Below are 27,605 nucleotides of genomic sequence, written 5' to 3' on the forward strand. Positions count from 1 at the left end.
ACTTCAGAAAAGAAATAAAAACTACACTCTTCAAGAAATTCCTGAAACAGCCATATAACTTCAGAAAAGAAATAAAAACTACACTCTTCAAGAAATTCCTGAAACAGCCATATAACTTCAGAAAAGAAATAAAAACTACACTCTTCAAGAAATTCCTGAAACAGCCATATAACTTCAGAAAAGAAATAAAAACTACACTCTTCAAGAAATTCCTGAAACAGCCATATAACTTCAGAAAAGAAATAAAAACTACACTCTTAAAGAAATTCCTGAAACAGCCTTAACTTCAAACTTACCGTACTTCCCCCCTCCCTCTTCCCGCCACACTGAAACTACATAACCTACTCTTTACCTCTTTAGAAAGGACAAATGTTCTTCCATTGTAACCCTCTGTTTTTTTGAACTCTTTTGTAACTCGCCTTGAACCGCAAGGTAATGGCGGAATAGAAATCTCTAATATAATGTAATTTAAATATTTTTGAGTGGTGAAGCCTTTTTGAATCTTTTGTGGATAGGGATGACACGTTACCACAATCCCTTCACCTCCTTTAGGAGTTGAATTCTCTAAGCTTTTATATTCTACCTAATCCCATGTGGCTAATGCAGGCGGTAAGGTATGCATACATGCAGGGTTGCTGCTGCCAAAGGCTTCTAGAAAACGTAAGAATACTTGGAAGCATCTGTATAAGGGGCTCTGTCAAATGACATCACCTTTATAGGGTATATGTCCTGCTATTCTTAGAAAACACTTGCTATAGGTGAGTAACTAAACTTATAGAATAATTTTGCAATCAGTTTTTCCTTAACTAATCATTTTTCTTTTTGTCTAGATTTCACAGGAGTAGAAATGGAGAAAAATGAAGTGGTGTCTGACCAAGAGAAAGATATTGGAATGGAATATCTCCTGAAGGAAGATGATGAGTGGCAAGATGGAAGAAAGAATGTTGACTTAGCTCACACTGAGCCCCATGGACCAAAGAAAGAGATCACAGACATCGCTGCCACAGCAGAGAGTCTTCAGCCCAAAGGTTATACTTTGGCTACCACACAGGTAATTTAAGGAAAGTGGTGAGCTACCCTGTAACACACAGCAAAATAAAAGGGACTTACTGAGGATAACCAGAGAGGGTCAGCAGTGTAGAATTTGAGAGAGAGAGAAAAACTAGTTGAAGATGGTGGTGTTGATAAAACTAGAAGGTCTTGCATTGAAAGGTGAAAATGTAAAAAGTAATTGTTTGATGACTCACAAAAGAATCATGCAATATTCATGGAGGGGAAGAAGAAAAACCCAGGTAAGGGTGGTACCAAGGTTTCCTTAAAAGCTAGATCTCAATTTGAATACTTTGGAGGAAAGGCGGGAGAGGAGAAATATGATAGACACAATAGTGACGTTTAAATACCTACATGGCGTAAATGCACATTAGTCGAATCTTTCATTTTGAAAAGAAGCTCTGGAATGAAAGGGCATAGGATGAAGTTAAGAGTTGATATATCAGGAGTAATCCAAGGAAATATTTTTTTACTGAAAGGGAGGTAGATGCCTGGAAAGTCTTCCAGAAGAGGTGGTGGAGACAGAGACTATGTCTGAATTCAAGAAAGCCTGGGATAGGCACGTGGGATCTCTTAGAGAGTAAGAGATAATGGTTACTGTGGATTGGCAGACTGGATGGGCCATTTGGCCTTTATCTGCCATTATGTTTTATCTTTCTAAATAAAGAGAAGTTTGTATGAAAATATTTCCTAAGATAACTTGCCTTTCTGTGTCGACTACAGGTGAAGACTCCCATCCCCTTCCTTCTACGAGGTACATTGCGGGAGTATCAACATATTGGCCTGGACTGGTTGGTCACTATGTATGAGAAGAAACTAAACGGCATCTTGGCTGATGAAATGGGCCTGGGGAAGACCATCCAAACCATTTCGTTGCTGGCTCATCTGGCCTGTGAAAAGGGTAAGGACTATTATCTAGCCAGATAACATTAAACCCTCTCACCTGTTCCCTCAACTTTCTGTGTTTCCACTGCCCTTTGACTTTTATTCTTTCCTCTGAGCAGGTAACTGGGGGCCACACCTAATTATTGTTCCCACTAGCGTGATGCTGAACTGGGAGATGGAATTCAAGCGCTGGTGTCCTAGCTTCAAGATTCTCACTTACTTTGGTGCCCAGAAGGAGCGAAAACTTAAGAGGCAGGTGAGTAATTGTGTACTCTGTGTTAGAGAGCAGGAGGAGAGGGGTGCATTAGCCCAATTTTATAGAAAAAGTGAGGACCCCAAGGAAGGCTAAGGGGTTGATGACGTTGGTCTTCTGTTTGTCATAATGGATCAGTCTGCTCTTTTTTTAATGTAGTAACGTTAGAGTGAAAGATGAGGTTTTGTTTTTTGAGGAATAGATGACGTAGCTGCTTGGCCTAGTGATGGTGGGAATGGATACTTCCTTGTTGGGTCTTGAGTCTGAGGGGGTTCTTAGGCAACAATGCAGTGTAGGCTGATTGCTATTTCACCTTAGGGAACTGATTCCTAGTGGAGTCAGCAGCAGACAACCACATATAAGTGGGAGATGGAAACAAGTTCAGTGGCACCAGCTGTTTTGATGGGAATGAATAACAGCTGTTCTACCTCCTGTAGTGTTTGGCTTCATCCTCAAAGGAGCAACTCTTTTTCCTCCTTCCTTCTAGCACCTGACCAGTGGGAAAAGGCCTGCCGATGACACCCTTATCTCCTTTTCTATAGAAATCTCTAAAGGACCATACTTTGTGAATATTGCTTTACTAGTCTTTAAGCCCGTTACATTAACGGGTGCTAGAATATGTGTGTGTCTGTCTGTCTTTCTTTTTCTCTCCTTGGCCACTTTCTGTCTCTCTTTCTTTGGCTGTCCACCACCACCCCTTGCCTGCTCCCCCTGTCCATCAATAGCCCTTCTCCCTTCCTTTTACCTCCCCCCTGACCAGCAGCACCCCTTCCCTGTTCCCCCTTTGCAGGAGGAGCCCTTCTTCCTTCTTTTTAAGTCTCCCCCTGTCCATCAGCACCCATTCATTCTCCCCCTGTCCAGCAGTAAGTCTTCTCACTTCCTTTTACCTCCCTCCCCGCCCTCGTTTAGCAGCAACTCTTCCCTGCTTCCCCTATCCAGCTGTAGGCCTCCCTTCCTCTTATCTCCTCCCCTGTCTAACAGCACCTCTTCCATGCTCCCCCTGTCCAGCAGTAGGCCTCCCTTCCTGTTACCTCCCCCCCTGTCCAGCAACACCTCTTCCCTGCTCCTCCTGTATTGCAGCACCCCCTTACCTGCTCCCCCTGTCCAGTCCAGCAATCTCCAGCCATCGGGCTGGCTCCTGCAGGGAGTGTCCCTGCCGGGTGTGCAAGCCTGCTCCGCCCCCTCCCGACCTGCCGGGAGTATTTGAATTCGACCCGACGGTTCCTGTTGAGGGAAGCACTCCTCACCAGACTCAGCGGCAAACTCCAGCCATCAGGCCGGCTCCTGCAGGGAGTCTCGTTCCTGCCCTGTCCCCGCCGGGTGTGCGAGCCTGCTCCGCCCCCTCCCAAACTGCCGGGAGCATTTGAATTGAACCCGACGCTTCCTGTTGAGGGAACCTCTCATTGCTGGACTCAGCGGTGGGAGGGTCAACAGGGGTTCGGGTGCGCCGTGGAGGGGTGTGCCAGGGGGGGAGGGGTTCGCCGGGGGGGGGGGGAAGCGACGGCCCGCGAAGAAAGTAGCAGCTGGATTTTTTTTTCTGCGCTTCCCTTCCCGCCCCTTGAGGTGTCGCCGCGACTCCTCTCGATCCCCGCCAGCGTCGGAAGCCTTCTTCGACGCTGGTGCGGCTCGTGAGAGGAGCCGACAGGAGAGCAAGATGTCCAGCGCTGGGGTCCAGTCCTTCCGGCGAGTGTAGGTAAGTGCTGGGGATTCGCGCATGCGCACTCCTGCGGCCACAGACCTGATCACGGAAGCACGCCGATAGGAGTGCACATGTGCGGCTAGCTTTATATTATATAGGATTGAGTTTCTGGAACTGTTATCCAGTGTGGCTTTCTTGTACAATTCCTCTGGAAGCTGAATGGTAGGGTAATGTAACTCCTCTAACTTTGAGCTGCAGGTAACTTCAAATCAAGTTCTAGCCCCTCCCTAGGGACAAATCTTGTTACATACCCCGGAACTTAAGTCTGTTTCCTGCAGTTTTGACTTCTGGTTCTTATTTCTTCTGCTCGTGATTCATTTTTAAAATTTCTAGTTAACTTTATTTTGTTTTTGGTGTGAGTCTTGCCCTTGTGCTGTGGATTCACCCTGCGGGGACATCCTTTGGCAGGAGATCACAGACTTTTATATTTAAATTGTCTGCTTCTGGAGGGTGCCTTGTTAGTAAAACTGCAGTAAGCCCCTCGGACAGCTTGCAGGACAGATCGGGGATCGGGAGCTAACTCTCCCTGGGTTCGTTCACTATAGGGTAGAGTGCAGGATGCTTGGTTCCGTGGATGCGTGACTGGGATTGGGACCGGACTGCGTACCGTTCCTAATTGTTCCGGAGGTCCGAATACTCACTGACGGGGGGTGAACAGGCAGGTAAGGCAGTCAGAAGAAGTGAAAAATCCAGTTTTCCCAGCTTCCTGGGGTAATAAATCTCCATGCTTGCTTGTTAGCTAGCCTGCCACTAGCACAGCCACTATGAGTACACTGTATTTATGTGTATTTTGGCAATTTTGTGGGAGGGTCTTCAAAAGTTGGTTTTGGGTGTTTTCCATGTATGCCCTAACCCCCCCCTCCCACCACCTCTAAAAATGCAAAATTGTCATTTTCCTAAGTTTCCTGAGTTTTCCCCGTGCTGTTTTAGGGCAAAATCGGCACCCGTGGTAGCCATCTTGGATTTTATTTAAACTTTTTCAAAAGTATATTTTTTGCCCTTAGGAGCTTCATTTTTGCTCCAAACTTCTCAGATGGCCTCCTCGGGACATGTTAGCATGAATTCATGCCTCGTTTGCAGCGGATGGCTAGCGGTTTCGCAGCTGTATTTTTTACGCACCACGGGTTGTGAGGGGCCGTAACGTGCACAAATCACCCACTACCCCCCTCAGGAGAGGCCCCACTTCCCTCCAGTTCGGAAATGCGTCTAAAGCGTCTGGCGCGCCTAAAAGGATGCAGAGGATGTTTTGGCACATCGTCTGCATAGCACCAGGAGAAAAGTTGGAATTCTGCTAAGTGCCTTTTGAATCTGAGGCAAGCAGAACAGCATTTGCCGAGGGTGCATATTTTCCTCTGATTTTTGTAAAAACAATGTATCTGAATTTTCTGGGTAAAAAGGCTGTGCCTGTTTTCTTCTACTCAGAATCTTGTGCAGCAGATGGGGTCTGCTCCTCTTATGGCTTCCTGCATGTCTCTGTGTTCGCTTGCTGGGACATTGGGAAGCAGGCGGGTGGTTCCTGCCATTGTTTCTTCTTAAGTCTCTGTACCTTTGCTGGCGGCAGCGTCCGTAGATGTTGCTACTCTAACGGATCTTTGGGATCCCCCTGCCAATGGGTCCCAGTCCTTGGGGGCTGCCCCGGCTGTGCGCAAGCCTTTTGCCTGACCTTATTTCTGAGTCCTGCGGTTCCTGACCTGTTTTCAGTCCAACAGGAATAGGCTGTTTGTTCCTTCATGAGTGCTCAGCATCTGCTGTCCGCTTCCTTTCTGGACAATCCGGATTTGGCTAGGATTTTTTCAGAGGTCTGGATCCCCTTACAGGTGCTAGAGACATGGCGTATTTGTTTTCCATGGGGCCCAGAATTCACCTCCCTGGCTCCGCTGACAGTAGTTTTGGCTGTGGTGCAGATCGCTAAGCGCACTTCCTTTCCCTTGGATGGAGGGGTTGTCCTGAAGGATGTTCAGGACAGGCAATTGGATTTCATCCTCAAGTGCCTTTTTCAGTTCCACTGCGGCGGGACTGAGATATACCGCAACTGCCACCTTTGTTGCCTGGGCATGTTACTTTACTGCGCCAAGATCCCAAGGAGGTTGTCCTTTTGGGACCGGATCTCCGGGTTTCAGGGTGAATCTTTGGGCAGATGCCCTCTATGACATGATGAAAGTTGTTTTTGCTAAGCTTGAAGCTTATTTAGTGTCAACTCAGTGAATTCTGTGGATCAGTCAGTGGTCCTGTGTTTTTCCTCCAAGGCTACTCTGAACTGATTGCCTTGCAAAAGTTTGCCTTGGTTTTTCCAGGGTCTGGATGGTCCTCATGGCCCATGTTCAGAACCATTCATTGAAGATGCTACCCGGTTCTAAGCCTTGCCCAGCACGGAGTTCAGGATGACAGAATTTTAGTCCCTGTCAGTGCCCTCGCCAGTACATCGGGCCTCCGGTGACAGGCCAGTGATTTGGTGCCCCATCCGGACCTCGCTTTGGAGGTCCGGCATGACTGTAGTCTTCCAACATATGTTCTCCTGCCCTCTTGGTAGCAGTCTGAGACCAGGATCCTGGCGCTTCTCCCTCGGTTTGGGGGGGTATACTTTCGGCCTACCTTCCAGTGTGGCAGAGGGGTACTTTGGACCGATGGGTCCTCAAACTGCTCAGAGAGGGTCTCTGGCTGCAGTTTTTTCTGAGCCCTGACAGTTTTCTTCCTGTTTTCGACCACGGGAATCTGGTAAGAGCCCGACATGTGTGCGCCACAGTTTGCAGATTGCTGGCTCTGGTGGCCATGGACCCTGCTCCAAAAGATGACTTGGACTCTGGCAGATGCTCGTTATACTTCTTTATGCCAGAGAAAGGCTCCGAAGATTGGAGACCTTTTCTGGCCCTAAAGGCAGTGTCTGCCTTACTGCAAGTTCCGCTTTTCCAGATGGTACCAGTGCATTCAGTTGTAGCACCCAGGGAGCTCTTGACTTCCTCGGATCTCACAGAGGCATACCTCCACTTTCCTATATTTCCAGAACACAGGAGGTTCCTGAAATTTCATGTGCTTGGGCGATATTTCCTTTCGCAACGCTGCCGTTCGGCTGGCATCAGCACCCAGATCTTTCTCCAAGGTCATGGTGGTAGGAGCTGCCCACCTGCGCTAGTCCATCTGTAACTGGACGTCTGGCTGATCAGCGCTCCCTCACTGAAGGAGGGCCGCAAGGCAGTTTACCAGGTGGTGCTTATGCTGGAGTGCCTCGGCTGGGTGATCGTCTGCAGAAAAGCTACTTTGAGCTGATTACATGGACAGGAACCAAGTGTTGCTGTCAGACTCCTGGAAGCTCAGCTATGGAGTATTGTTCGGGCCATGTTGGAGGTTTTTACTCCAATGGCCTGGCAGTTCCTAGGTCTCATGGTTGCGACCTTAGATGTGATTCCATGGGCCAGTGCGTGACTCTGGCCTCTTCAGCTGTCCTTCCTAACTCGATGGATTCCTTAGCGGGATTCGCTGGGGGTGATACTGCCTTTGTTGGCGGTGGCCCGCAGCAGCATGCTGTGATGGCTGCATCCTGTGACTCTGTACAGAGGGCTTCCTCTGCGAATCTTGGACTTGGTGTCTCTGACAACAGACGTGAGTCGGTCCAGTTGGGGGGCCGTTTGTTGGTCTGTTCCGGCACAAGGCTGGTGGACAAAGTTGGAGAGTAGATGGTCAATCAATCTCCTTGAACATCGAGCAATACATTTTGCCTGGTTGCGTTTTTGAAAGTCTCTTCTTCGCATGGTGGTTCGCATTTTCTCTGTCAGTGTGATGGTGGTAGCTTATGTCTACCGGAATGGGGGCACAAAGAGTCCCCTGCTGAGTCTGGAGGCTTGGATGCTTCTTTCCAGATCAGAACAGGCATCTTGTGACCTTGCCCACAGCTCATGTGGCCGGCGTAGTCAATGTTCAGATGAACTTTCTAAGTTGCCAGATTCTGAACCCGGGAGAATGGTCCCTGTCCAGACTAGCATTCGAGTCCATAGTACGCGGGTGGGGCCATCCATCCTTAGATCTGATAGCGGCTGCCAAGAACTGGAAGGTGGCCTGATTCTTCAGCCGCCCACTGCAGAAAGCTCAGCAACAAAGAACTGGTTGCTCTGGTCCATCCTTGGCCCCAGAGGGAGATTCTTTGTTTTTCCTCCGTAGTCCATGATAGGGCATGTTCTGTGCCGGGTGGCCTCTCTTATGGGTCTGGTATTCCTCGTGGCCCTGGACTGACACAGAAGTCCATGGTACACAGGCCTAGGGCGATTGAGCATGGGGAGAGATCTAGGTCTCCCCTGCCATCGGCGGCTGCTCACACAGGGCCCCATAGCGCTTCAAGATCCTGACAGCTTTGATCTTGCGGCATGGTGCTTGAGTGCACGGCGTTGACAGCTTGGGGCTAGGCATCCGCGGTCATCGCTACGCTCCTTCAGAGGAAGCGGAAATCCACTGTCAGCCTATGCAAAAGCCTGGAGGGGCTTTCAGGCTTGTGCTGAGAGGGTTCAAGTGAATCCCTTGGTTCTTCAGTGGCGCGTATCCTGTACTTCCTGCAGGCTGGCCTCAGGAAGGGTTTTTTGGTTTCCTTTCTGTGTTCAGATTGCGGGACTTTCATGTTTGGATTCCTTTGCTATCAGGGGTTCTCTGGCTATCGGGTTGTCCATTTCTTGTGGGGGGCGTGGAGGATGAGGCCTCCCTTGTGACTGCCTTGTCCAACGTGGGATTTGAACTTGGTTCTCCATTCGCTGGCTTGTCCGCCCCTGGATGGGATCTCTCTGAAAAATCCTACATTTAAGACCATTTTCCTAGTTGCAGTCACTTCTGCACGGAGAGTGTTGGGTCTTCAAGCTTGTCCTTTTGAGGATAGTTCCTTTTTTTCATCCTAGAGTGGTTTCCACATTCCATGTCAACCAGAACGTTAGGCTGCCTGCCTTTGTTTAGTCAGGCTCTAAGTCCAAGGAACCGTGTCTTGCGGTCTGTGGATGTGTGGCGTCTTCTTTTGAGATGCTAAACCAAGAATACCATAACATAAAATTAATTAAATATTTCATTTTAATTAATTGAATATCAGTAATTGACTATATTTACCCTTTGTATAATTGTCTTCTTTTGAGATACCTGGAAGTCATGAATGTCTTTCGGTCCATCGGTTTGTCCTGGCAGGCCCTGCGCTTCGGGGTCGGGCTGCTTCCCAGGCTACCATCTCTTGATGGATCCATGCTGCCATTTCTGCTGCTTATGTGTTAGCAGGGAAGAAGCCTCCCCTTGGGGGTGTAGGCTCACTCTACCTGAGGACTGACTTCCTCGTGGCCAGAATCCTCTGAGGTCTCTCCTGAAGAGGATTTGTATGGCGGCCACTTGGGCCTCTCTACATACATTAAACAAGTTTTACCGGATTGATGTGGCAGCTAAGCATGATGTAGCTTTTAGGGCGTCAGTATTGGCGGCAGGCTCATCGGGCCCCTCCTGATGTTTTGGGACTGCTCTGATATATCCATACCGTTCAGCCTCCAGAGGAATTGTACAAGAACAAAAGATTAGGTTTCTTACCTCTGCTAATCTTCTTTCTTGTAAATCTCCTCTGGAGGCTGAACTACCCACCCATTTTTTTCTGTCCAATTCGCAGGTCGCCTGACCAGTAACTGGTAAGCTGGATTTCTGCTTTTGGCCAACCTCGCTGAGAATCCCATGCTTGTTCCTTATAAGTGCGTAAAGTTTATAGGGTTTGAGGGGTCCCTGGATGGTGGCCCCTTCTGCCCTTAAGGCTGTGTCTGCTTTATCAAAGGTTATGCTGTTTTCGATTTGTTCCTGTTCAAATTTCTTGTTATGCAAAATTTGACCACCTTGCACTGCTCGTTTTGAATTTGTTTCTCTTGAGCAGAATTGATATATAGCGGAGAGTCGCCGCACCCCTCTCTCTCTTTTCATGTGTTTCCTGTTTTATTAGGTCTACCTGGCTTGTGTACAGACTGAAGTTCCAGGTTATGTAACAGGATGTGTCCATAGGGAGGGACTAGAACTTGATTTTAAATTACCTACATCTCAAAGCTTGAGGAGTTACATTACCCTACTGTTCAGCCTCCAGAGGAGATTTACAAGAAAGAAGATTAGCAGAGGTAAGAACCCTAATCTTTCGTTCTTCTAGTCTTCCTTTTTACCATGGCCATTTTTATTTATAAAAAAAAATAAAAAATCAGTCCTGGGCATGGAATCTGACCCAACATGCCCAGGCTTCTAAGAGAGCCTGCAGAATGTCCTGGGAGGGTTCTCAACCTGGTTTGCTGTATTTATTTGGGGATCATTAAAGGAGAGGGAGGATAGGTAGAAAATGATATGGATTTCCATAAATCTGTTGGAAAGAGAGAAAGAGCCTTTGTAGGTGAGGGAAGGGATTTTTGTGAAAAGCAGCTTTGAAGCTCTACATGGAAAATATGTGTCACCAGTTTAGTGAGTCCCCAGTTCATGTCCAACCAGAATGCTTGAGGGAGGTTTATATTTTAGCAAGGGTCTAGAAAACCATCAAGGCCTTTCCCATTGCCTTGGGATATTAGAGACTATAGGGCATTAGATGGAGGAATTCTACAACTGAACCATAAGGTGACTTACCTGTACCCCACTACATAAGAGAAGTTTAGAGTAGTGCAGTGTGGGCGCTTTGATCTCAGCTGATCCTCAAAAGAGACTTTTGCTTTTGATGGCAGCATAGCCCACAAGGACCTTAGGCCAAGTATTTTCTAAATACTTCAGTTTTTAATAGCCTAATGCTTAGGAGCCTCAGTTTCTCAATTGTTTTCCCTATGACTGTTGGATGGATAGGAAGAATACAGCGAATGGAGAAGGGATCTCATTTTTTTCTTTCTCTTCCCCAAAAGTGCTTCCTGCTACTCCAAGTTATTAGACTGGATAGGAGATGTTGGTTTCTATTCTTGAGGTGTTCAAGATGGAAAAAGTGATACCTATTTCTCCTGAAAGGAAGGGTAAATCTGTTTCATGTAAAATCAGTCCAGACAAAGGAGCTGAAGATTTTAGTTTCTCCATTTTTTTTTTTTTAAACCTAGATTGTAATATGAAATGGCTGTATGCCTTGAACTGTTTTGCAGTGGGTCCAATAATCCCAAACATTTACCAAAGGGTTCTTGTTTCCTGTAATTGTGTGCAAAGGTTGAGTAGCTTGACCTACCTACAAAGGCAAAGAGCTTCCAGATAGACTCATAGCAGTAGAGTCTCACATAGTGTTTAGTGAAGGTAAGTGATGTTGAGGAGTTACTTTTATCACATGTCTTGTTGGCTGGTCAAAGTTCTAATGCAAAACAGAGCCACCATGATTGACCACGTTCATGGCATATTTCTGTCAGGTTGGTGGATGCTACAAACTCAGCCTTGTTTAGCAGTTTCTAGGGGTAATGATTTTTCCAGTGCAATAAGTGAGACATTCTTGATTAGTAGGTTATCTTCCAATGGCTGCGAGTCATCTGCAGAAGGAATCCACTTTGGATATTTTCTCTGACTCTCCTCTACTTTACTGGGAGCTCTTGTGCCATCTGTAGTTTTTCCCTTGTGCAAGTGAGCCTGAAGAAATGTTTCTGTTCTGCTCTCCTCTTTTTCTTATTTTCTTCTGTGTTTTTTCATCCCTTTTCAGAATTTTCTTTGTTCAGAGCATTTCTTCAGCTCTACCTGTGTAGTGAAGATGCAGACTCCGGTCTGCAGCTGACAGGCTGATCCCCGGTGGAACTTGCTAGCCAGCCTGTGTTTGTTTCTTTGGAGCTCATGGCCATTCCCACATTTCATAAGAAGCATAAGAAGTTGCCTTCACTGGGTCAGACCAGAGGTCCATCGTGCTCAGCGGTCCGCTCCCACGGCGGCCCATCAGGCCCATGACCTGTGAAGTGGTTCCTGACTATTTCTATAACCTACCTCTACCTTTGTCTGTACCCCTCAATCCCCTTATCCTTTAGGAACCTATCTAGACCCTCCTTGAACCCCTGTAGTGTGCTCTGGCCTATCACAACCTCCGGGAGCACGTTCCATGTGTCCACCACCCTCTGAGTAAAAAAGAACTTCCTAGCATTTGTTCTAAACCTGTTCCCTTTCAATTTCTCCAAGTGCCCCCTTGTACTTGTGGTTCACCACAGTCTGAAGAATCTGTCCCTGTCTACCTTCTCTATGCCCTTCAGGATTTTGAAGGTTTCTATCATGTCTCCTCTAAGTCTCCGCTTTTCCAGGGAGAATAGCCCCAGCATTTCCAACCTGTCAGCGTATGAGAAGTTTTCCATACCTTTTATCAGTTTTGTCGCTCTTCTCTGGACTCCCTCAAGTACTGCCATGTCCTTCTTGAGGTACGGCGACCAGTACTGGACACAGTACTCCAGATGTGGGCGCACCATTGCACGATACAGCGGCAAGATGACTTCCTTCGTCCTGGTCGTGATACCCTTTTTAATGATACCCAACATTCTGTTCGCTTTCTTAGAGGCTGTCGCACACTGTGCTGATGCTTTCAATGTTGTGTCCACCATCACCCCCAGGTCTCTTTCAAGGTTGCTCACCCCTAACAATGATCCCCCCATTTTATAGTTGAACATCGGGTTCTTTTTCCCTACATCCATGACCTTGCATTTCTCAATGTTAAAACTCATTTGCCATTTTCTTGCCCACTCTTCCAATCTCGTTAGGTCCCTTTGCAGGTCTTCACAATCTTCCGTGGTTCTAACCCTGCTGCAGAGTTTGGTATCGTCCGCAAATTTAATAACCTCACAGTTCGTCCCCGTCTCCAAGTCGTTTAGCAGGGGTTCAAGTGAAGACTGTTAGGCATCCTTTGGAGGCTCAGCAGTGTCTCAAAGGGCATCAGCTGTGTTTTCACTTCCACCCTTTCCCTTAGCATGTCTGTCAGTCCGTGGAGGTGGAGGTACGGTCAGGCACCTTGTCTGACTGGCAGTCCGAAGATAAGCATTGAAGAGGCATTCTCAGCATCAGGCAATTATTCTCTGATTCCAGCTACTGTAAGAGAGCTGTGGTAGACTATAGCACATTTCCAGCATTGATCAGTGAGTAAGACTGTCACAGCCTATGAGGGGAGGGGTTCTTAATTTCACAATTTTAGAGATTTCTGAATGTCTCCATGTTTCTCCCACCTGAAAAATCCTAAAATCGCTGATTTTTGTACTTTGGTAAAGGTGAAAAATATAGTGATTTTGGTGCAAATTTCTTGGATTTTTAGTGAATTTTTTTTTTTTTTTTTCAAAAGCTCTCTAAACTTCCAAAGCTTCAATTTTTGCCTGAAATTTTATTGGAATGGAGTCCTTGGGCTCTTCTACTTTAAATCCTTACCAGATTTGCACAAATCCACCACCTCTGGAGCAACCTTGTACCATATGGAACGCCTGGGAGAGGCAGCAGTATCATGCTTAACCTCTCCCCTGTCTAAGCAGGTGACTAAATGGGCGGCTAGCCCATTTCTGCATGAAAGACGAGGACGCCCTGCAGGCCAAGAAACGCAAGGTCAAGTCATCTAAGGGTACCTCTATTCCCCAGGGTCTAGAGGTCTTCTCAGAATTTATGATAGTTTTGTGGAATACCTTTCAGGATAGCCGTGCTTCTCCTGCACAGACCTGCTCCACCTCAGACTTCTCTCTTAGCGGTTTTGCCTCTTTAGGCACGACCTCTTCTTAGTCAGCCACTGTCCTTGAGTTAGCTGACCTTGATTTGGGCAATGCTTTTGATGATGATCAGCTTGTGGACCCTTTGTTTTCCAAGGACTCTTTTCCCTTGGCGAGGACAGTTTGTCGGATCTTTCTCTGGCTTTAGATCCTCGGAGCTATCCCACGGTTTTTCGTTTATTTAAGTATGCTGCTTTGCCTGATCTCACTTTGGAGTCTTTGCAGGAGTTGAATTTAGTCACTCAACTGGCTCCTCCTACCTCCTCCTCTCTCCTTTTATGGAGTATGAGCTCAGTTTTCTGCTTTTCCCTGGCATCCTGATATGAGCATTCTGATCGCAGAGCAATGGAATTCTTCGGAAGGCACTCTAAGGTGGCAAGGGCTATGTCCTGTTTGTACCCTATGCAGCAGGAGTGCCAGCGGCTTCTTGGTTATCTTAAAGTGAACATTTTGGGTGTGTAGGTGATTAAGCGCACCTCCCTTCTCAGTGTGGATGGTGTAGTGCTCAAGGACATGAAGGACCACCGTGTGGATGTGGTTCTCAGGAGACTGTCTAAGGAAGCTGCTTTGGGAGTCAAAGCTGCCTCAGTGTGTCCTTTGTCATGTACTTTTGCTGTAGAGCCGCCTCTTTAGCTTCTTTTGGTTGATTATGTTGCTGATTCCCTACATGACCTTGTGTGGGTCCTGGGTAAGGTGTCAGCGAATTTGATTTCTGCTCACAGAATGCTCTGGATGAGACTATGGGCTGGTGATTCCACCTCTAAAGCTGCTAGGCATCCCTTTAAAGGGTAATTGTTATTTGGCAAAAGCTTAGACAATCTCATGAATTCTGTAGTGGATCGTCACCCTAAGACTCTGCCCGACAGCAAACCCCAAACCTCTAGAAGTTCGGGAGGCTCTAATTTTTGTGGTTCCAGGTGATCCCGCCCATATTCAAACTCCAGGTCTACAGGCAGAGGTTCTCAGACTCAAGTTTATTTAGTCTTCATATCCCACTTTAATTATAAGAATGGGAAAGACTGACTACATGAACATTTGTACCTTTGCTTAATCTTTGTAAACCGCATAGAACTTCACGGTATTGCGGTATATAAGCTGTTATTATTATTATTACAGACAAAACATGCAACATAAGGAAAGTGGGTAGGATACATTGCATAAAACTAAAAAGAAAGGGGAAAGGGAAAAATGAAAGGGAAAGGCAATCTTTAATGTGTGGGTATTGTCTGAGTCTCATGAGCCGTTTAGTTCTAGGAATACATTTCATAAGCAACAATCTGAAGCGGATGGTTCTATTCCCACCGCTCAGGAACTTGCGGATCATTTTATTGAGAAAATTAATAACTTTAGAAAAACTTTTACAGTAAACCAACATGTAACAAATGATCATGAACAAACCGATGCAGAATCATTAATTTCAAGATGCTCTAGATTTAAACTACCTAGTTTAAAGGAAATTGAGTCCACTCTTAAATCTATCAATTTGAAGGGCTCTAAAGCTGATCTAATTCCGCCTTTCATTCTAAAGCATTATTTTCATATTTTTGGACCTTTTATCCATTACTGAGAGTCTGAGTCAAAACACGGTACCAATGACGTGGAAAAAAATCAATCATTCGTCCTATCATCAAAGATAAAAACGTTAGTACTGAAGATCTATCTAATTACAGACCAATAGCTAATATTCCTTTTCTGGCAAAACTGACAGAAAAGATAGTTTTCAATCAAATCTCAGATTTTGTAGAAAAAACTAATGCTCTCCATCCTAACCAAACTGGTTTTAGACATCACCATAATACCGAACTTTCACTGATTGGTATGACCACTTCTATTCAATACTTTCTAGATCACCATCAATCGACTCTGTTAATCTCTATTGATCTTTCTGCAGCCTTCGATACGATCGATCATCAACTCCTTTTTGACAGACTTCAATCCATTGGTATTACAGACCAAGTTCTTTCTTGGTTTGCATCTTACCTAATAGACCGCACTTCTACCGTTTTCTTTAAAGACTCAACATCAAAATCTTCATTAACTACTCATGGGGTTCCTCAAGGGTCTATTCTTTCTCCGTTATTATTTAATATTTTTCTTGCCCCTCTAATTACCTTATCCGTGGGTTTTCAAGTTTTTGGATATGCAGATGATATCCAGCTCCTGCATTCTATAGATACTAATAAAATGTCTGATATCCAAGAGATTAGCGAGAAACTTGATTTAGTTCATCATTGGCTAAACACAAACAAACTGGCACTTAACATCAATAAAACTAACGTGATGCTCTTCCCATGGAAAGAAAGTTTCACTCTTATTGCTCCTATTACTATAAAAAATGTCCCCCTACAAATAGTTAAAAATATAAAAATTTTAGGGGTGACTTTTGACAACAAACTAAATTTTCATGATCACATCAGTAATATCGTTAAATCCACCTTTTATAGGTTACGTAGGATTCGATCAATCTCAAAATTCTTATGTCCAAAATCACTAAATATTCTCATTCACTCTTTGGTGATTTCTAAAATAGACTATTGCAATGCTCTCTTTAAAGGAATATCATTGAATGAAATTAAACATCTTCAAATTATTCAAAATGTTTCCATTAAACTCATAACCAAATCTAGAAAGATTGATCATGTTACACCTCTTCTAAAAAACACGCATTGGCTTCCAGTTATTCATCGGATAACATATAAACTTTGCCTGCTTACCTTTAAATCTCTTTTCAATAAAACTCCAGCATTCATATATAAATTATTAATTTCATATCATCCAAACAGAGCTTTAAGATCTAATGAACAAAATTTATTAACTATACCTTCGCTTAAGATTATCAATACTAGACGGCAGTTCATTTTTTCGTTAACTGCCCCACAGACTTGGAACGCCCTTCCAATTTATTTACGAAAGGAGCAGGATCTAGGAAAATTCAAAAGTAATCTAAAAACATTTCATCTTATAGATGCCTTTGGTACTTAATTTAATAATCCTGAGGCCATTGATTTTATTGTATTATATTATGTTTTTACTTGTTTCCCTCTTGTACCTTTCCTTTGTATTGCTTTTCTATATTGAATTGTATTTCACAATCCCTTTTTACCTTGTGTTATGAAAATGTTGTGCTAGTCTTTAACCCAATGTTATTATTTAAAGTTTGTACTGTATTGTTTTCCATTGAATGTATTTTAAATTGTTCATCGCTTTGAAGTATGATTAAGCGATTAATCAAGAGAACTATTAAACTTGAAACTTGACTAGATTTAAGTTGTTGAGGTTAATTTCCTGTCTCAGGGCCAAAGGGAAGGAATTCCATAATGGGAGGGGAGGGGGGCAACTACCAAGTAAATAGTCTTGTGTGTTGTATCATAGAATAACTGATGGATGGAAGGGACCGCAAAAAGATATTGTTGAGAAGAACGGAGTGATCGCTGAGATTCATATGGAATCAGCAGCCTGCCTATAAATAATAATAATAATTTTATTTTTATATGCTGCCAAAGCCATAGTAGTTTGAGGCGGTTTACAACAAGAAGAGCTGGACAGTCAACGGAAAAAAATAACAATGAAGTCGTTGGTTACATAAAGTCACAATATAGGGATATCGAGTACAGGGGAAGGTTTAAGAGTTCTTCGTTACAAATCAGTTAAACAGGTTGGTTTTAACTAGTTTTCTGAAATTAAGATAGGATGAGTGCTTGATGATGATGCTTAGCCAGCCGTTTTGTTGACTTGCTTGGAAGGCTAGAGTTCTGTCAAGGAATCTTTTGTATCGGCAGGTTTTTATTATAGGGTGGCTGAACATATGTATTCTGCGTGTAAGCCTGGTGGAGCAATCCAATTTAAAATGGGAGACCAGGTATAGGGGGGCCGTACCAAGAACAGATTTGAAACAAAGGCAGGCAAATTTGAACAGCACTCTTGTTTCTAGGGGCAGCCAATGAAGTTTTTGATAGTAGGGGGTTATGTGATACCATGTTTTTATGCCGAAAATCAGTCATACTGCTGAATTTTGTATGATTCGGAGTCTTTGAATGGTTTTCTTGAGGGACCCCAGATAGATGATGATAACAATAGTCGAGCAGGCTTAAGATGGAGGATTCTACCAGTAGGCGAAAGGATGCTGCGTCAAAGTATTTTCTGATGGTTCTAAGTTTCCATAGTGTCGAGAAGCCTTTTTTGATCAGTGACTCTGTGTGGATGTCTAGTGTGAGGTAACGGTCTAGCGTCACTCCCAGGATTTTTATGGAATCGACGATAGGGAAGACCTGTCTGTTCAGGGACACGACGGGCTACACCTGACCAGAAGAGGGAAGAATGTCCTTGGACACCGTTTAGCCCGCCTACTCCACAGGGCTTTAAACTAGGTAAGTCGGGGGAGGGTACAGGCACAAATAACATACCTGGCGAACTAAACTGCCAATACTTTTTTGAGGCTGAGGTAAGTAGTCACCGAAATTCTGGGTCGGGGGTGAGTGCACACACTTTCGAGTCTGGAGTAGGGTCACATCATATTTATGGGTCACATTGTAATTCTGGGTCTAAGGGGAGTACACACTGTAGTTCTGGGTATATGGGGAATACACATTGTGGTTCTGGGTCTAAGGAAAGCACAAATAACGCAAATAATGCTAAAGGTGTTCAAGTAGCTCAAGCAGAAATATCCCCATTGAGACTTAACAAAAATACAACATGGAGGGCTATGTACGTCAACGCACACAGTTTAGGAAACAAGATCCTGGAATTGGAAACAGAAATAAGGAATGCCGACCTGGATGTGGTGGCGATATCCGAGACCTGGCTCACAGACTCCCACGGGTGGGATATGGTCATACCGGGTTACAACTTGCTTCGCCGGGACAGGGAGGGCAGAATGGGAGGAGGTGTAGCATTATATACTAAAGATGACATTAAGGTCACGAGAATCACAGATGTCCAGTATACTGGGGAATCCCTTTGGGTTAATTTGGCCAGAGGGAAGGACAAATGCTTGTATCTTGGCATAATTTACAGACCCCCAAGACAACAGGATGACCTGGATATGGAAATAATCGGAGATATAGAAAATATCACCTTGCGTGGGGACACAGTATTGCTAGGTGACTTCAACATGCCTGATGTGGATTGGGTTACACTTACCTCTGCTTCCGGCAGCAGCAGGAGGCTATTAAACTCTATGAAGGGAGCAAGACTCAGGCAACTGGTGTTGGAATCAACAAGGGATCAGGCAATACTGGACCTGATACTTACCAATGGAGAAAGTGTCACAGAGGTCTCGGTGGGCGACACATTGGCCTCCAGTGACCACAACATGGTATGGTTCAATCTCAGGAAAGGTTTCACTAAATCTACCACACTGACCAAGGTCCTCAAATTCAAGGACACAAATTTCAAAGAAATGGGAGACTTCGTTCACCAGACGCTACAAAGCCAAGCAGAAACTGATAACGTGGAAGAAATGTGGTTGACTTTGAAAGCCACCATACAAGAAGCAACAAACCGCTATGTTAAATCAGTAAGTAAACGGCAAAGGAACAATAAGCCACAGTGGTTTACTGCGGAGATCTCAGACCTCATCAAGGAGAAGAAAAAAGCATTCATCTCTTACAAACAATCGGGGAAGCAGGACTCTAGAGCAGACTACCTGACCAAATCAAAAGCCGTCAAAACAGCAGTCAGGGAGGCTAAATTCCACATGGAAGAGTCTCTGGCAAAGAACATCCAGAAGGGAGATAAATCCTTCTTCAGGTATATCAGTGACAGAAGAAAAAACTCAGGCGGGATTGTACGTCTTAGGAATCCAGACGGAGACTATGTGGAAAAGGATTCGGAAAAAGCCCAACTATTAAATGAATACTTCTGCTCAGTCTTCACCCGAGAAGCGCCGGGGCTTGGCCCTCAGCTACAGACAAGGGTTGGCTCAGTTGACCCCTTTAGTAACTTTGAGTTTACGCCCAGCAGTGTCTACGGTGAGCTGTCAAAGCTCAAGGTTAACAAAGCAATGGGGCCGGACAATCTGCACCCCAGGGTGCTTAGGGAGCTGAGTGATGTCTTGGCGGAGCCACTGTCCGCGCTCTTCAACCTCTCCCTTAGTACAGGCAGCGTCCCGTTGGACTAGAGGACGGCTAACGTCATTCCACTCCACAAGAAAGGCTCAAAGATGGAGACAGCAAACTACAGACCAGTGAGTCTAACATCGATAGTGAGCAAACTAATGGAAACTCTAATCAAACACCAATTGGATAAGATCCTGGATGAAGAGAATCTACAGGATCCCCGACAACATGGATTTACTAAGGGGAGATCATGCCAATCCAACCTGATCAGCTTCTTTGATTGGGTGACGGAGAAGCTGGATATTGGGGAGTCCTTAGACATCGTGTACCTGGACTTTAGCAAAGCATTCGATAGCGTACCACACCGCAGGTTGCTGAGCAAGATGAGTTCTATAGGATTAGGTGACACATTGACGCAATGGGTTGGGAACTGGCTTGGAGGTAGGCTTCAAAGGGTGGTGGTGAATGGCACCCCCTCCGAAATGACGGAGGTGATCAGTGGAGTGCCACAGGGCTCAGTCTTGGGCCCAATCCTATTCAACATCTTTATAAGGGACTTGGCAGAAGGGCTTCGAGGTAAAATAACATTATTCGCCGATGACGCCAAACTAAGTAATGTAGTGGGCAAATGCACAACAGACGAAGATTCAATGCCTGACAACATGATGCACGACCTACTCCTGCTGGAGCGCTGGTCTAGGACATGGTAACTCAACTTCAATGCCAAAAAATGCAAAATTATGCACTTGGGCAGCCAAAATCCATGCAAGTCTTATACCCTTAATGGCGAGATCCTAGCAAAAACGGTAGCAGAACGAGACTTGGGGGTAATCGTCAGTGAGGACATGAAGTCTGCCAATCAAGTGGAGCAGGCTTCGTCCAAGGCAAGACAAATCATGGGTTGCATACGAAGGGGTTTCGTCAGTCGTAAGGAGGAAGTCATTATGCCATTGTATAGATCCATGGTGAGGCCCCACCTGGAATACTGTGTGCAATTTTGGAGGCCACATTATCGCAAGGATGTGCTGAGACTGGAGTCGGTGCAGAGAATGGCCACCCGGATGGTCTCGGGACTCAAGGATCTTCCATACGAAGAATGGCTTGACAAATTACAGCTATACTCGCTCGAGGAGCGCAGAGAGAGGGGAGACATGATCGAGACGTTCAAGTATCTTACGGGCAGCATCGAGGCGGAGGAAGATATCTTCTTTTTCAAGGGTCCCACGACAACAAGAGGGCATCGGTGGAAAATCAGGGGCGGGAAACTGCGAGGTGACACCAGGAAATTCTTTTTCACTGAAAGAGTGGTTGATCGCTGGAATAGTCTTCCACTACAGGTGATTGATGCCAGCAGCGTACCTGATTTTAAGGCCAAATGGGATAGACACGTGGGATCTATTCACAGAGAAAGGTAGGGGAGGGTATTTAGGTGGGCAGACTAAATGGGCCGTGGCCCTTATCTGCCGTCTGTTTCTATGTTTCTATCTTTGATTTTGTCATTCAGGCTCGCCAGGAAGAATTTGGTTTTTTCAGCATTGAGTTTCAGTTTGAACTCGGTCATCCATGGGTCAATTTGCTTTAATGTTGATGCTAGATGATTCTTCGTCTCGAGAGTCAGTTTTGTTAGAGGATGGACTATGGTGATGTCATCAGCATAGATGTAAAATCTGTTTTTTAATTTTTGCAGTAGGTTCGCCAATGAGGCAAGGTAGATATTGAACAGGGTGGGGGATAGGGGGGAACCCTGTGGGACTCCACATGGATTTACCCAGCTGGAGGATTGATTGTTATCGCAATGGACTTGGTACGAACGTTTAGTCAGGAAACCTTGGAACCATTTCAGTACATTACCGGTGAGTCCAATTGATTCCAGAGAGTCAGTTAGGATGGCATGATCAATTAAATCGAAGGCACTACTCAAGTCCAGCAGAAGGATTAGTGCACTAGAACCTTGGCTGAATAGATTCAGGAGGGAATCCAACAATGAAGCAATGACTGTTTCCGTGCTGAACCCAGAATGAAAGCTTGATTGGTTGTCATGAAGTATGCTGAATTTATCCAGGTATGATACTAAGTCCTGGTTTACCAAGCCTTCCATCAGCTTTATAAAAAAGGGAGTGCTTCCAATGGGTCTGTAATTCGATGTCAACTTAATAGATTCCTTGGGATTTTTTATAATCGGAGTGATTAGTATCTGACCTAATTCCTTGGAAAATGTACCAGACCATAATAGAGAGGAGAGCCAATCGTGTAACTTGGCTTTGAAGGTGACTGGAGCGGCTTTCATGATGTTAGGTGAGCAAATGTCTAATCTGCAGTACGAATTGGCATATTTTGAGTAGAATTTGCAGAATTGATTCCAGGTAGGGATAGAAAAATTGCTCCAGAGCATGTCTACCCTGGGTTCGTCAATGTGTTGGGCGACTGGGTAGTTCAAATGGTTGGTTGTGTAGGCCGATAGGTTGGATCTTAGGTTATTGATTTTGTAGTTGAAAAATTCAGCCAAAGCATTGGCCGATGGTGGGGAGTCTGTTTTGGTGCGGGAAAAGACCTGTATATCGTAAAGATTGTTAACTAGTTTAAATAGATTCTTAGTGTTGGTGTTGGGAAAGCCTATTTTTTGTGCGTAAAAATTTGTGCGTTTTGTAGTTATAAGTTTTTTTTATTCTTTTAATTTTAGTCTCCAAGTTGTTCTTCCTATGTTATCTCTTAATTTTAGCCATTGTCTTTCCAGTTTTCGTAATTCTTGTTTCACTGTTCCTAGCTTAGCGTCAAACCAGCCGTCTAGGTTTTTATTTCTTGTTTTTCTTAATTTGATGGGTGCCATCTTATTTAGAATTTGCATGCTCGTATTGGTCCAAAAGTCTACAGAGAGGGAGTCTGAGTCCGTCGAGACCTCGTAATGTGACCAGAATTCTACTGGGTTTACCAAGCCTCTGGAGGCTGCCATTTTCCTAATCCTTTTTGCCCCTTTGAGCTTGGTTGGGAAACATTTGGCTTGCCAGTTGAATTGGAAATTGTATGGACGGTGGTCCAAGTGGTTTGGTGCCAGAGCATTTTTGGATAGACTAGGTCTTTGGAAGAAAAGGTATCTAGGTCTAGTTGGTGTCCTTTTTGGTGGGTTCTTTCTGGGGGTGGCACAAGGAAGTCTAGAGAAGCGATAAAGGATAGTAATTCTTTGGCATCGCCTTGTTCTCCCTGCTCTAGGTGGATATTCAGGTCACTAGTCAGTAGATTGTAGGGACCAGCTGTTGAGTTCGAAAGGAGGAATTCGAAGAAGGTATCCTTAGCAGTTGACCATTTCTTGGGAGGGATGTAAAATATCGTGATGATTAAGCCCTCTTCTAATTGGTCTGACCAGAGTTTACAAGAAAGGATTTCGAGATTCACTGAGGATTTTGAAGCTAAGATAGTGGATTCAAATGAGTCTTTTACAATGATGGCTAATCCTCCCACTTTTCCCCTGTTTCTGGGCTGAGAAATGATTTTGAACCCTAGTGGGAGGCATTCGTATATGATGATGTCGTTATCGGAGATCAGCCACGTTTCAGTTAACAGGACAAAGTCAGGGTTGGTCTCCTCAAGCCAGTCTTTCACCAATTGTTCCTTATAGATCTAATATTTAGGTAAAAACCTTGGACCATTTGGAAGTGGGGGGGGAGTCAGTTGTTACTGTGTAGGAGACTTTCCTCAGTCTCTGCAGGTTTTTGCAGGGGGGTCTGTTTGGTTTACGAGAGGAGGGTAAGACCGGGATTTGGAAAGGGCCCGTTTCGGAACAGTCATGTATGAATCGATGGGCAGGTCTCTGGGTTTCTAAGTTGGTGTAACACGGGATCTTGTGAGGATTGGGATAGGAGTGGAGTACAGGGCATCGGCTGACCTGCTTTTGTAGCAGGACCAGTAAAATATGAGAAACAGTAGAAAATGCTGATTTACTGAAGCCATTTAGTTGTGAGATTATAGTTGGTTAAACATGCAAATACTTATCGATTTTCCTGCCAATTGGTTAGGCATGCAAATATGCTAAACATGCAAATACTTATCAGTTTTTCAGTTGATTGGCTAAACATGCAAATTGGTTAAACATGCGAATACTTATCCGTTTTTCAGTCAATGGGAAGGTCTTCCAAGATCTTCCAGATTGTGATGATAGGATAGCTTGGAGGATCGGGGGAAGGTCTTCGTGTTGGGTAACTTGGTGCTGATGGTAAGGTAGAGGTTCTCACACCCGTTGTTAGGCCGCCCTGGACAGAGCCTAGCTGCAGGGGGGAAGATGCTGTGGTGTAGGGGATCTTATTCTTCTGCTCCGCTCAGTTGCTTCGCAAAGGCGCACGCTAAGGCACGCGCCTTTGCCGTGTGCCTTAGCCAGTGCGCCGAATGGCTGCGCACCGTTCCCTCTGATTAGTTTTGAATCCTTCCCGCAGGTCGGGAGGGGCGGAGCTGGCTAGCTCACACGCCCGACTGGGGGGTTGGCTTGAAACGAGGCTCCGTGGAGGAGCTGGCCTGATCTGGCTGTTGGACGCTGCCGATTGCAGGTCAGTGAGGGAATGTGACTAGATTGAACTTTGAAGGTGAGAAAAATTTTGTATGTTAACTGTGAGAAATGGGCAACCAGTGACCTTTTTTCAGGAGGGGAAAGTGACATGAACAAATTTCTTAAGAACATAAGAATTGCCACTGCTGAGTCAGACCAGTGGTCCATCGTGCCCAGCAGTCCGCTCACGCGGTGGCCCTTTTGTCAAAGACCAGTGCCCTAACTGAGACCAGCCCTACCAGCATATGTCCCTGTTCAGTAGGAACTTGTCTAACTTTGTCTTGAATCCCTGGAGGGTGTTTTCCCCTATGACAGCCTCCGGGAGAGCGTTCCAGTTTTCCACCACTCTCTGGGTGAAGAAGAACTTCCTTACGTTTGAACGGAATCTATCCCCTTTCAACTTTAAAGAGTGCCCTCTCGTTCTCCCTATCTTGGAGAGGGTGAACAACTTGTCTTTATCTACTAAGTCTATCCCCTTCAGTATCTTAAATTTTCGATTCATGTCCCCTCTCAATATCCTCTGTTCGAGGGAGAAGAGGCCCAGTTTCTCTAATCTGTACGGCAGCTCCTCCAGTCCCTTAACCAGTCGCTGTTCTCTGGACCCTTTTGAGTAGTACAGCGTGTCCTTCTTCATGTACAGCGACCAGTGCTGGACGCAGTACTCCAGGTGAGGGCACATCATGGCCTGGTACAGCGGCATTATAACCTTCTTTATCATTCCTAGCATTCTATTCGCCCTTTTTGCCACCACCGCACATTGCATAGACGGCTTCATCGACTTGTCGATCAGAACTCCCAAGTCCCTTTCCTGGGAGGTCTTTCTAAGTACTGCCCCGGACATCCTGTACTCTTGCCTGAGATTTTTGTTACCGACATGCATCATTTTACATTTATCCATGCTGAATCTCATCTGCCATGTCGATTTCCATTCCTCGAGCCTGGTTATGACACGTTGTAGATCTTTGCAATCCTCCTGCATCTTCACTACTCTAAATAACTTTGTGTTGTCCGCAAATTTAATCACCTCGCTCGTCGTACCTATGTCCAGATCATTTATAAAGATGTTGAAAAGTACGGGTCCAAGCACCGAGCCCTGCAGCACCCCACTGGTGACACTCTTCCAGTCTGATTATTGCCCATTTACCCCCACTCTCTGTTTCCTATGCTTCAGCCAGTTTTTAATCCACGTGAGTATTTCTCCTTCGATTCCATGGCTTGCAATTTTCTGAAGTAGTCATTCTTGTGGAACCTTGTCGAACGCCTTCTGAAAGTCCAGATATATAATGTTGACCAGGTCGCCCTTATCTGCCTGTTTACTCCCTTGAAGAAGTGCAGCAAGTTTGTCAAACAAGATCTGCCTTTGCTGAAACCGTGCTGGCTTGGCTGGTCCTCATCAGACCATGTCCGTCAAGGTGATCAATGATGCAGTCCTTTATCAGCGCCTCTACCATCTTTCCCGGTAAGCGCTTCTACCATCTTTCCCGGTTAGTGTTAAAGATAATTTTTATGCCAGTGTTTTGAATAAGTTGCAGTTTTTAAATCTCTTTTTAAGTAATACCGTGATAAAGAGAATTGCAGTAATCTAGAGTTAATATTACCAATGAATGAATGAGAATGTTAATTGACTTTAAGTCAAGAAGTGACGAGAGAGATCTTATCTGTAGCTTAAAAAAACATTTTTGCACTTCTAAGCTGATTTGAAGAATGGTATTGTCAAGGATCACTCATAGGAAGGGGGTGAGACAGGCTGGAAGGCTGTGAGGGGGAGGGGGCACTAACTTGAGACATAGGAAGGAGGAAGGGGGCACTAACTTGGGACATAAGAAAGAGAGAGGGAGGGAATAGAAAAGGACAATTGTTGGGCCTGAGTGTGTGAGTGAGAGGGAAAGAGATGGTGCACATGGGGAAAGAGATGGTGCACATGGGGAAAGGAAGAGAAAAATTGGGCATAGAGAGGAGTGAGGTAGAGATGCATGAAGAATAGAAGGATGAGAGGGAGAAATGTTGGATATGGTGGTGGAGAGGAAAAGTATCAAGTTTCAAGTTTATTAAAATTTTGATAAAACGCTAATCATAAATTCTAAGCATTTTACAATTTAAAAAAAAGGGAAACATTTATCATACTAATTAATGACTGGACAAAACATGACAAATGTAAAAAAAAAAGTGCTGATGGTGTGTTTAGCAGGAATTCACATTCATCCAATAAAGCAACAAAAGTAAACAAAAAAAATCATAAATAGAAAAATGGAGAAGTACAGACCTCACACATTTGGGGATCATTGTTATCTCTCCTGCATTTTGGAGTTGCATGAGAAGATTTTTGAGGCTCGCTGACTGAAGGAGAAGTCTTTATGAAGTTTTCCCCTGATGTAGCCTTGTAAGAGACAAAACAGAAGTACTGACTGTCGGGATTATGCGGTTGGGGCGACCTATGAAGTAGCAAGAAACGGATCTCTCCAGATAAACTATTCAAAGATAATTCTCTTTTCATTTATGCTTGTTATTTTTGAAAATTATTTCTTATAGGCAATATTTCCTAGCTGTAGCCATTGACAAATAGTTTAATGCAGTTGAAAACTCACTTTTTTCCAGTCTCTGAGGAGTAAAAGCTTGAAAAGTAAAACCTATTTATGAGATGAAAGATTGATTGAATTTTCATGTATGGAATTTTTTTTCAGACCAATGATGATACAGACGGCTTAGGGTACAGTGTAGTCCTGGTTGTCCGTGTGAGGTCTGTTTTTCTCCATTTTTCTATTTATGATTTTTTGTTTGCTTTTGTTGTTTTATTGGATGAATGTGAATTCCTGCTAAACACACCATCAGCGTGTTTTTAGTTTTGCTTGTACTAGTATATACTGCTGTATTCCCTTATTGATTGTTTTACTGGTTTTACTATCAAGATGTAAAAAAAGACAAGAGGAAAGAGGGGGGAGCTATAATTTAAGAGACAAAGAGAACGCATAAGATAAAAACAGAAGTGCAGTGAAGCAGATCAAGTTGATAGGTTAAAGGAGATCAAGTTGGTAATCGATCAGGGCAGACACAGAAATTGTTTAGCATTCATATGCATCTTTTAAAAGGAAGCATTTAAGGCTTCCCTTAAATTTATCTAAATTTTTTCCGCCCTTATACGTGGAGGTAAAGAGTTCCAGATTGTAGGAGCTGTAGTGGCGAATGAAGATGCCCAACGAGGAACAGATTGAAGGGGATGCAAGGGGGAGGAATATTGGGCATAGTGATGGAGGGAGAGATGTGGTATGGTTTTGGAAAGGGGTGATAGAAGAAGAAATGGGCAGTGGTAAAAATTGGTCTGGGGAATGAGAGAGGAAGAAAAGTTGGACTCATGGAGGGACAGAAAGAGATGTTGGTTGGGGAATGGAATGAAATCTGGAGGAGAGGAAGCATGCAGGAGGCAGAAAGAAAGAAATATTGGATGCACAGTCAGAAGAAAGTACAACCAGAGACTCATGAAATCACC

General features: G+C 44.7%; 1 protein-coding gene across 2 annotated transcripts in view; it reads left to right on the forward strand.

Moving 5' to 3' along the window:
• SRCAP (Snf2 related CREBBP activator protein) overlaps positions 1-27,605 on the forward strand; it is an 891,636-nt gene that overhangs the window by 456,720 nt on the left and 407,311 nt on the right. For both annotated transcript variants that reach the window (XM_033945009.1, XM_033945008.1), the window contains exons 12-14: positions 831-1,051; positions 1,774-1,951; positions 2,055-2,191. In XM_033945009.1, coding sequence (XP_033800900.1) covers positions 831-1,051; positions 1,774-1,951; positions 2,055-2,191 — 536 coding nt within the window. The remainder of the gene's footprint in view (positions 1-830; positions 1,052-1,773; positions 1,952-2,054; positions 2,192-27,605) is intronic.

The sequence above is a fragment of the Geotrypetes seraphini genome, chromosome 5 (genome assembly GCF_902459505.1).
Source record: "Geotrypetes seraphini chromosome 5, aGeoSer1.1, whole genome shotgun sequence".
Lineage (NCBI taxonomy): Eukaryota > Metazoa > Chordata > Amphibia > Gymnophiona > Dermophiidae > Geotrypetes > Geotrypetes seraphini.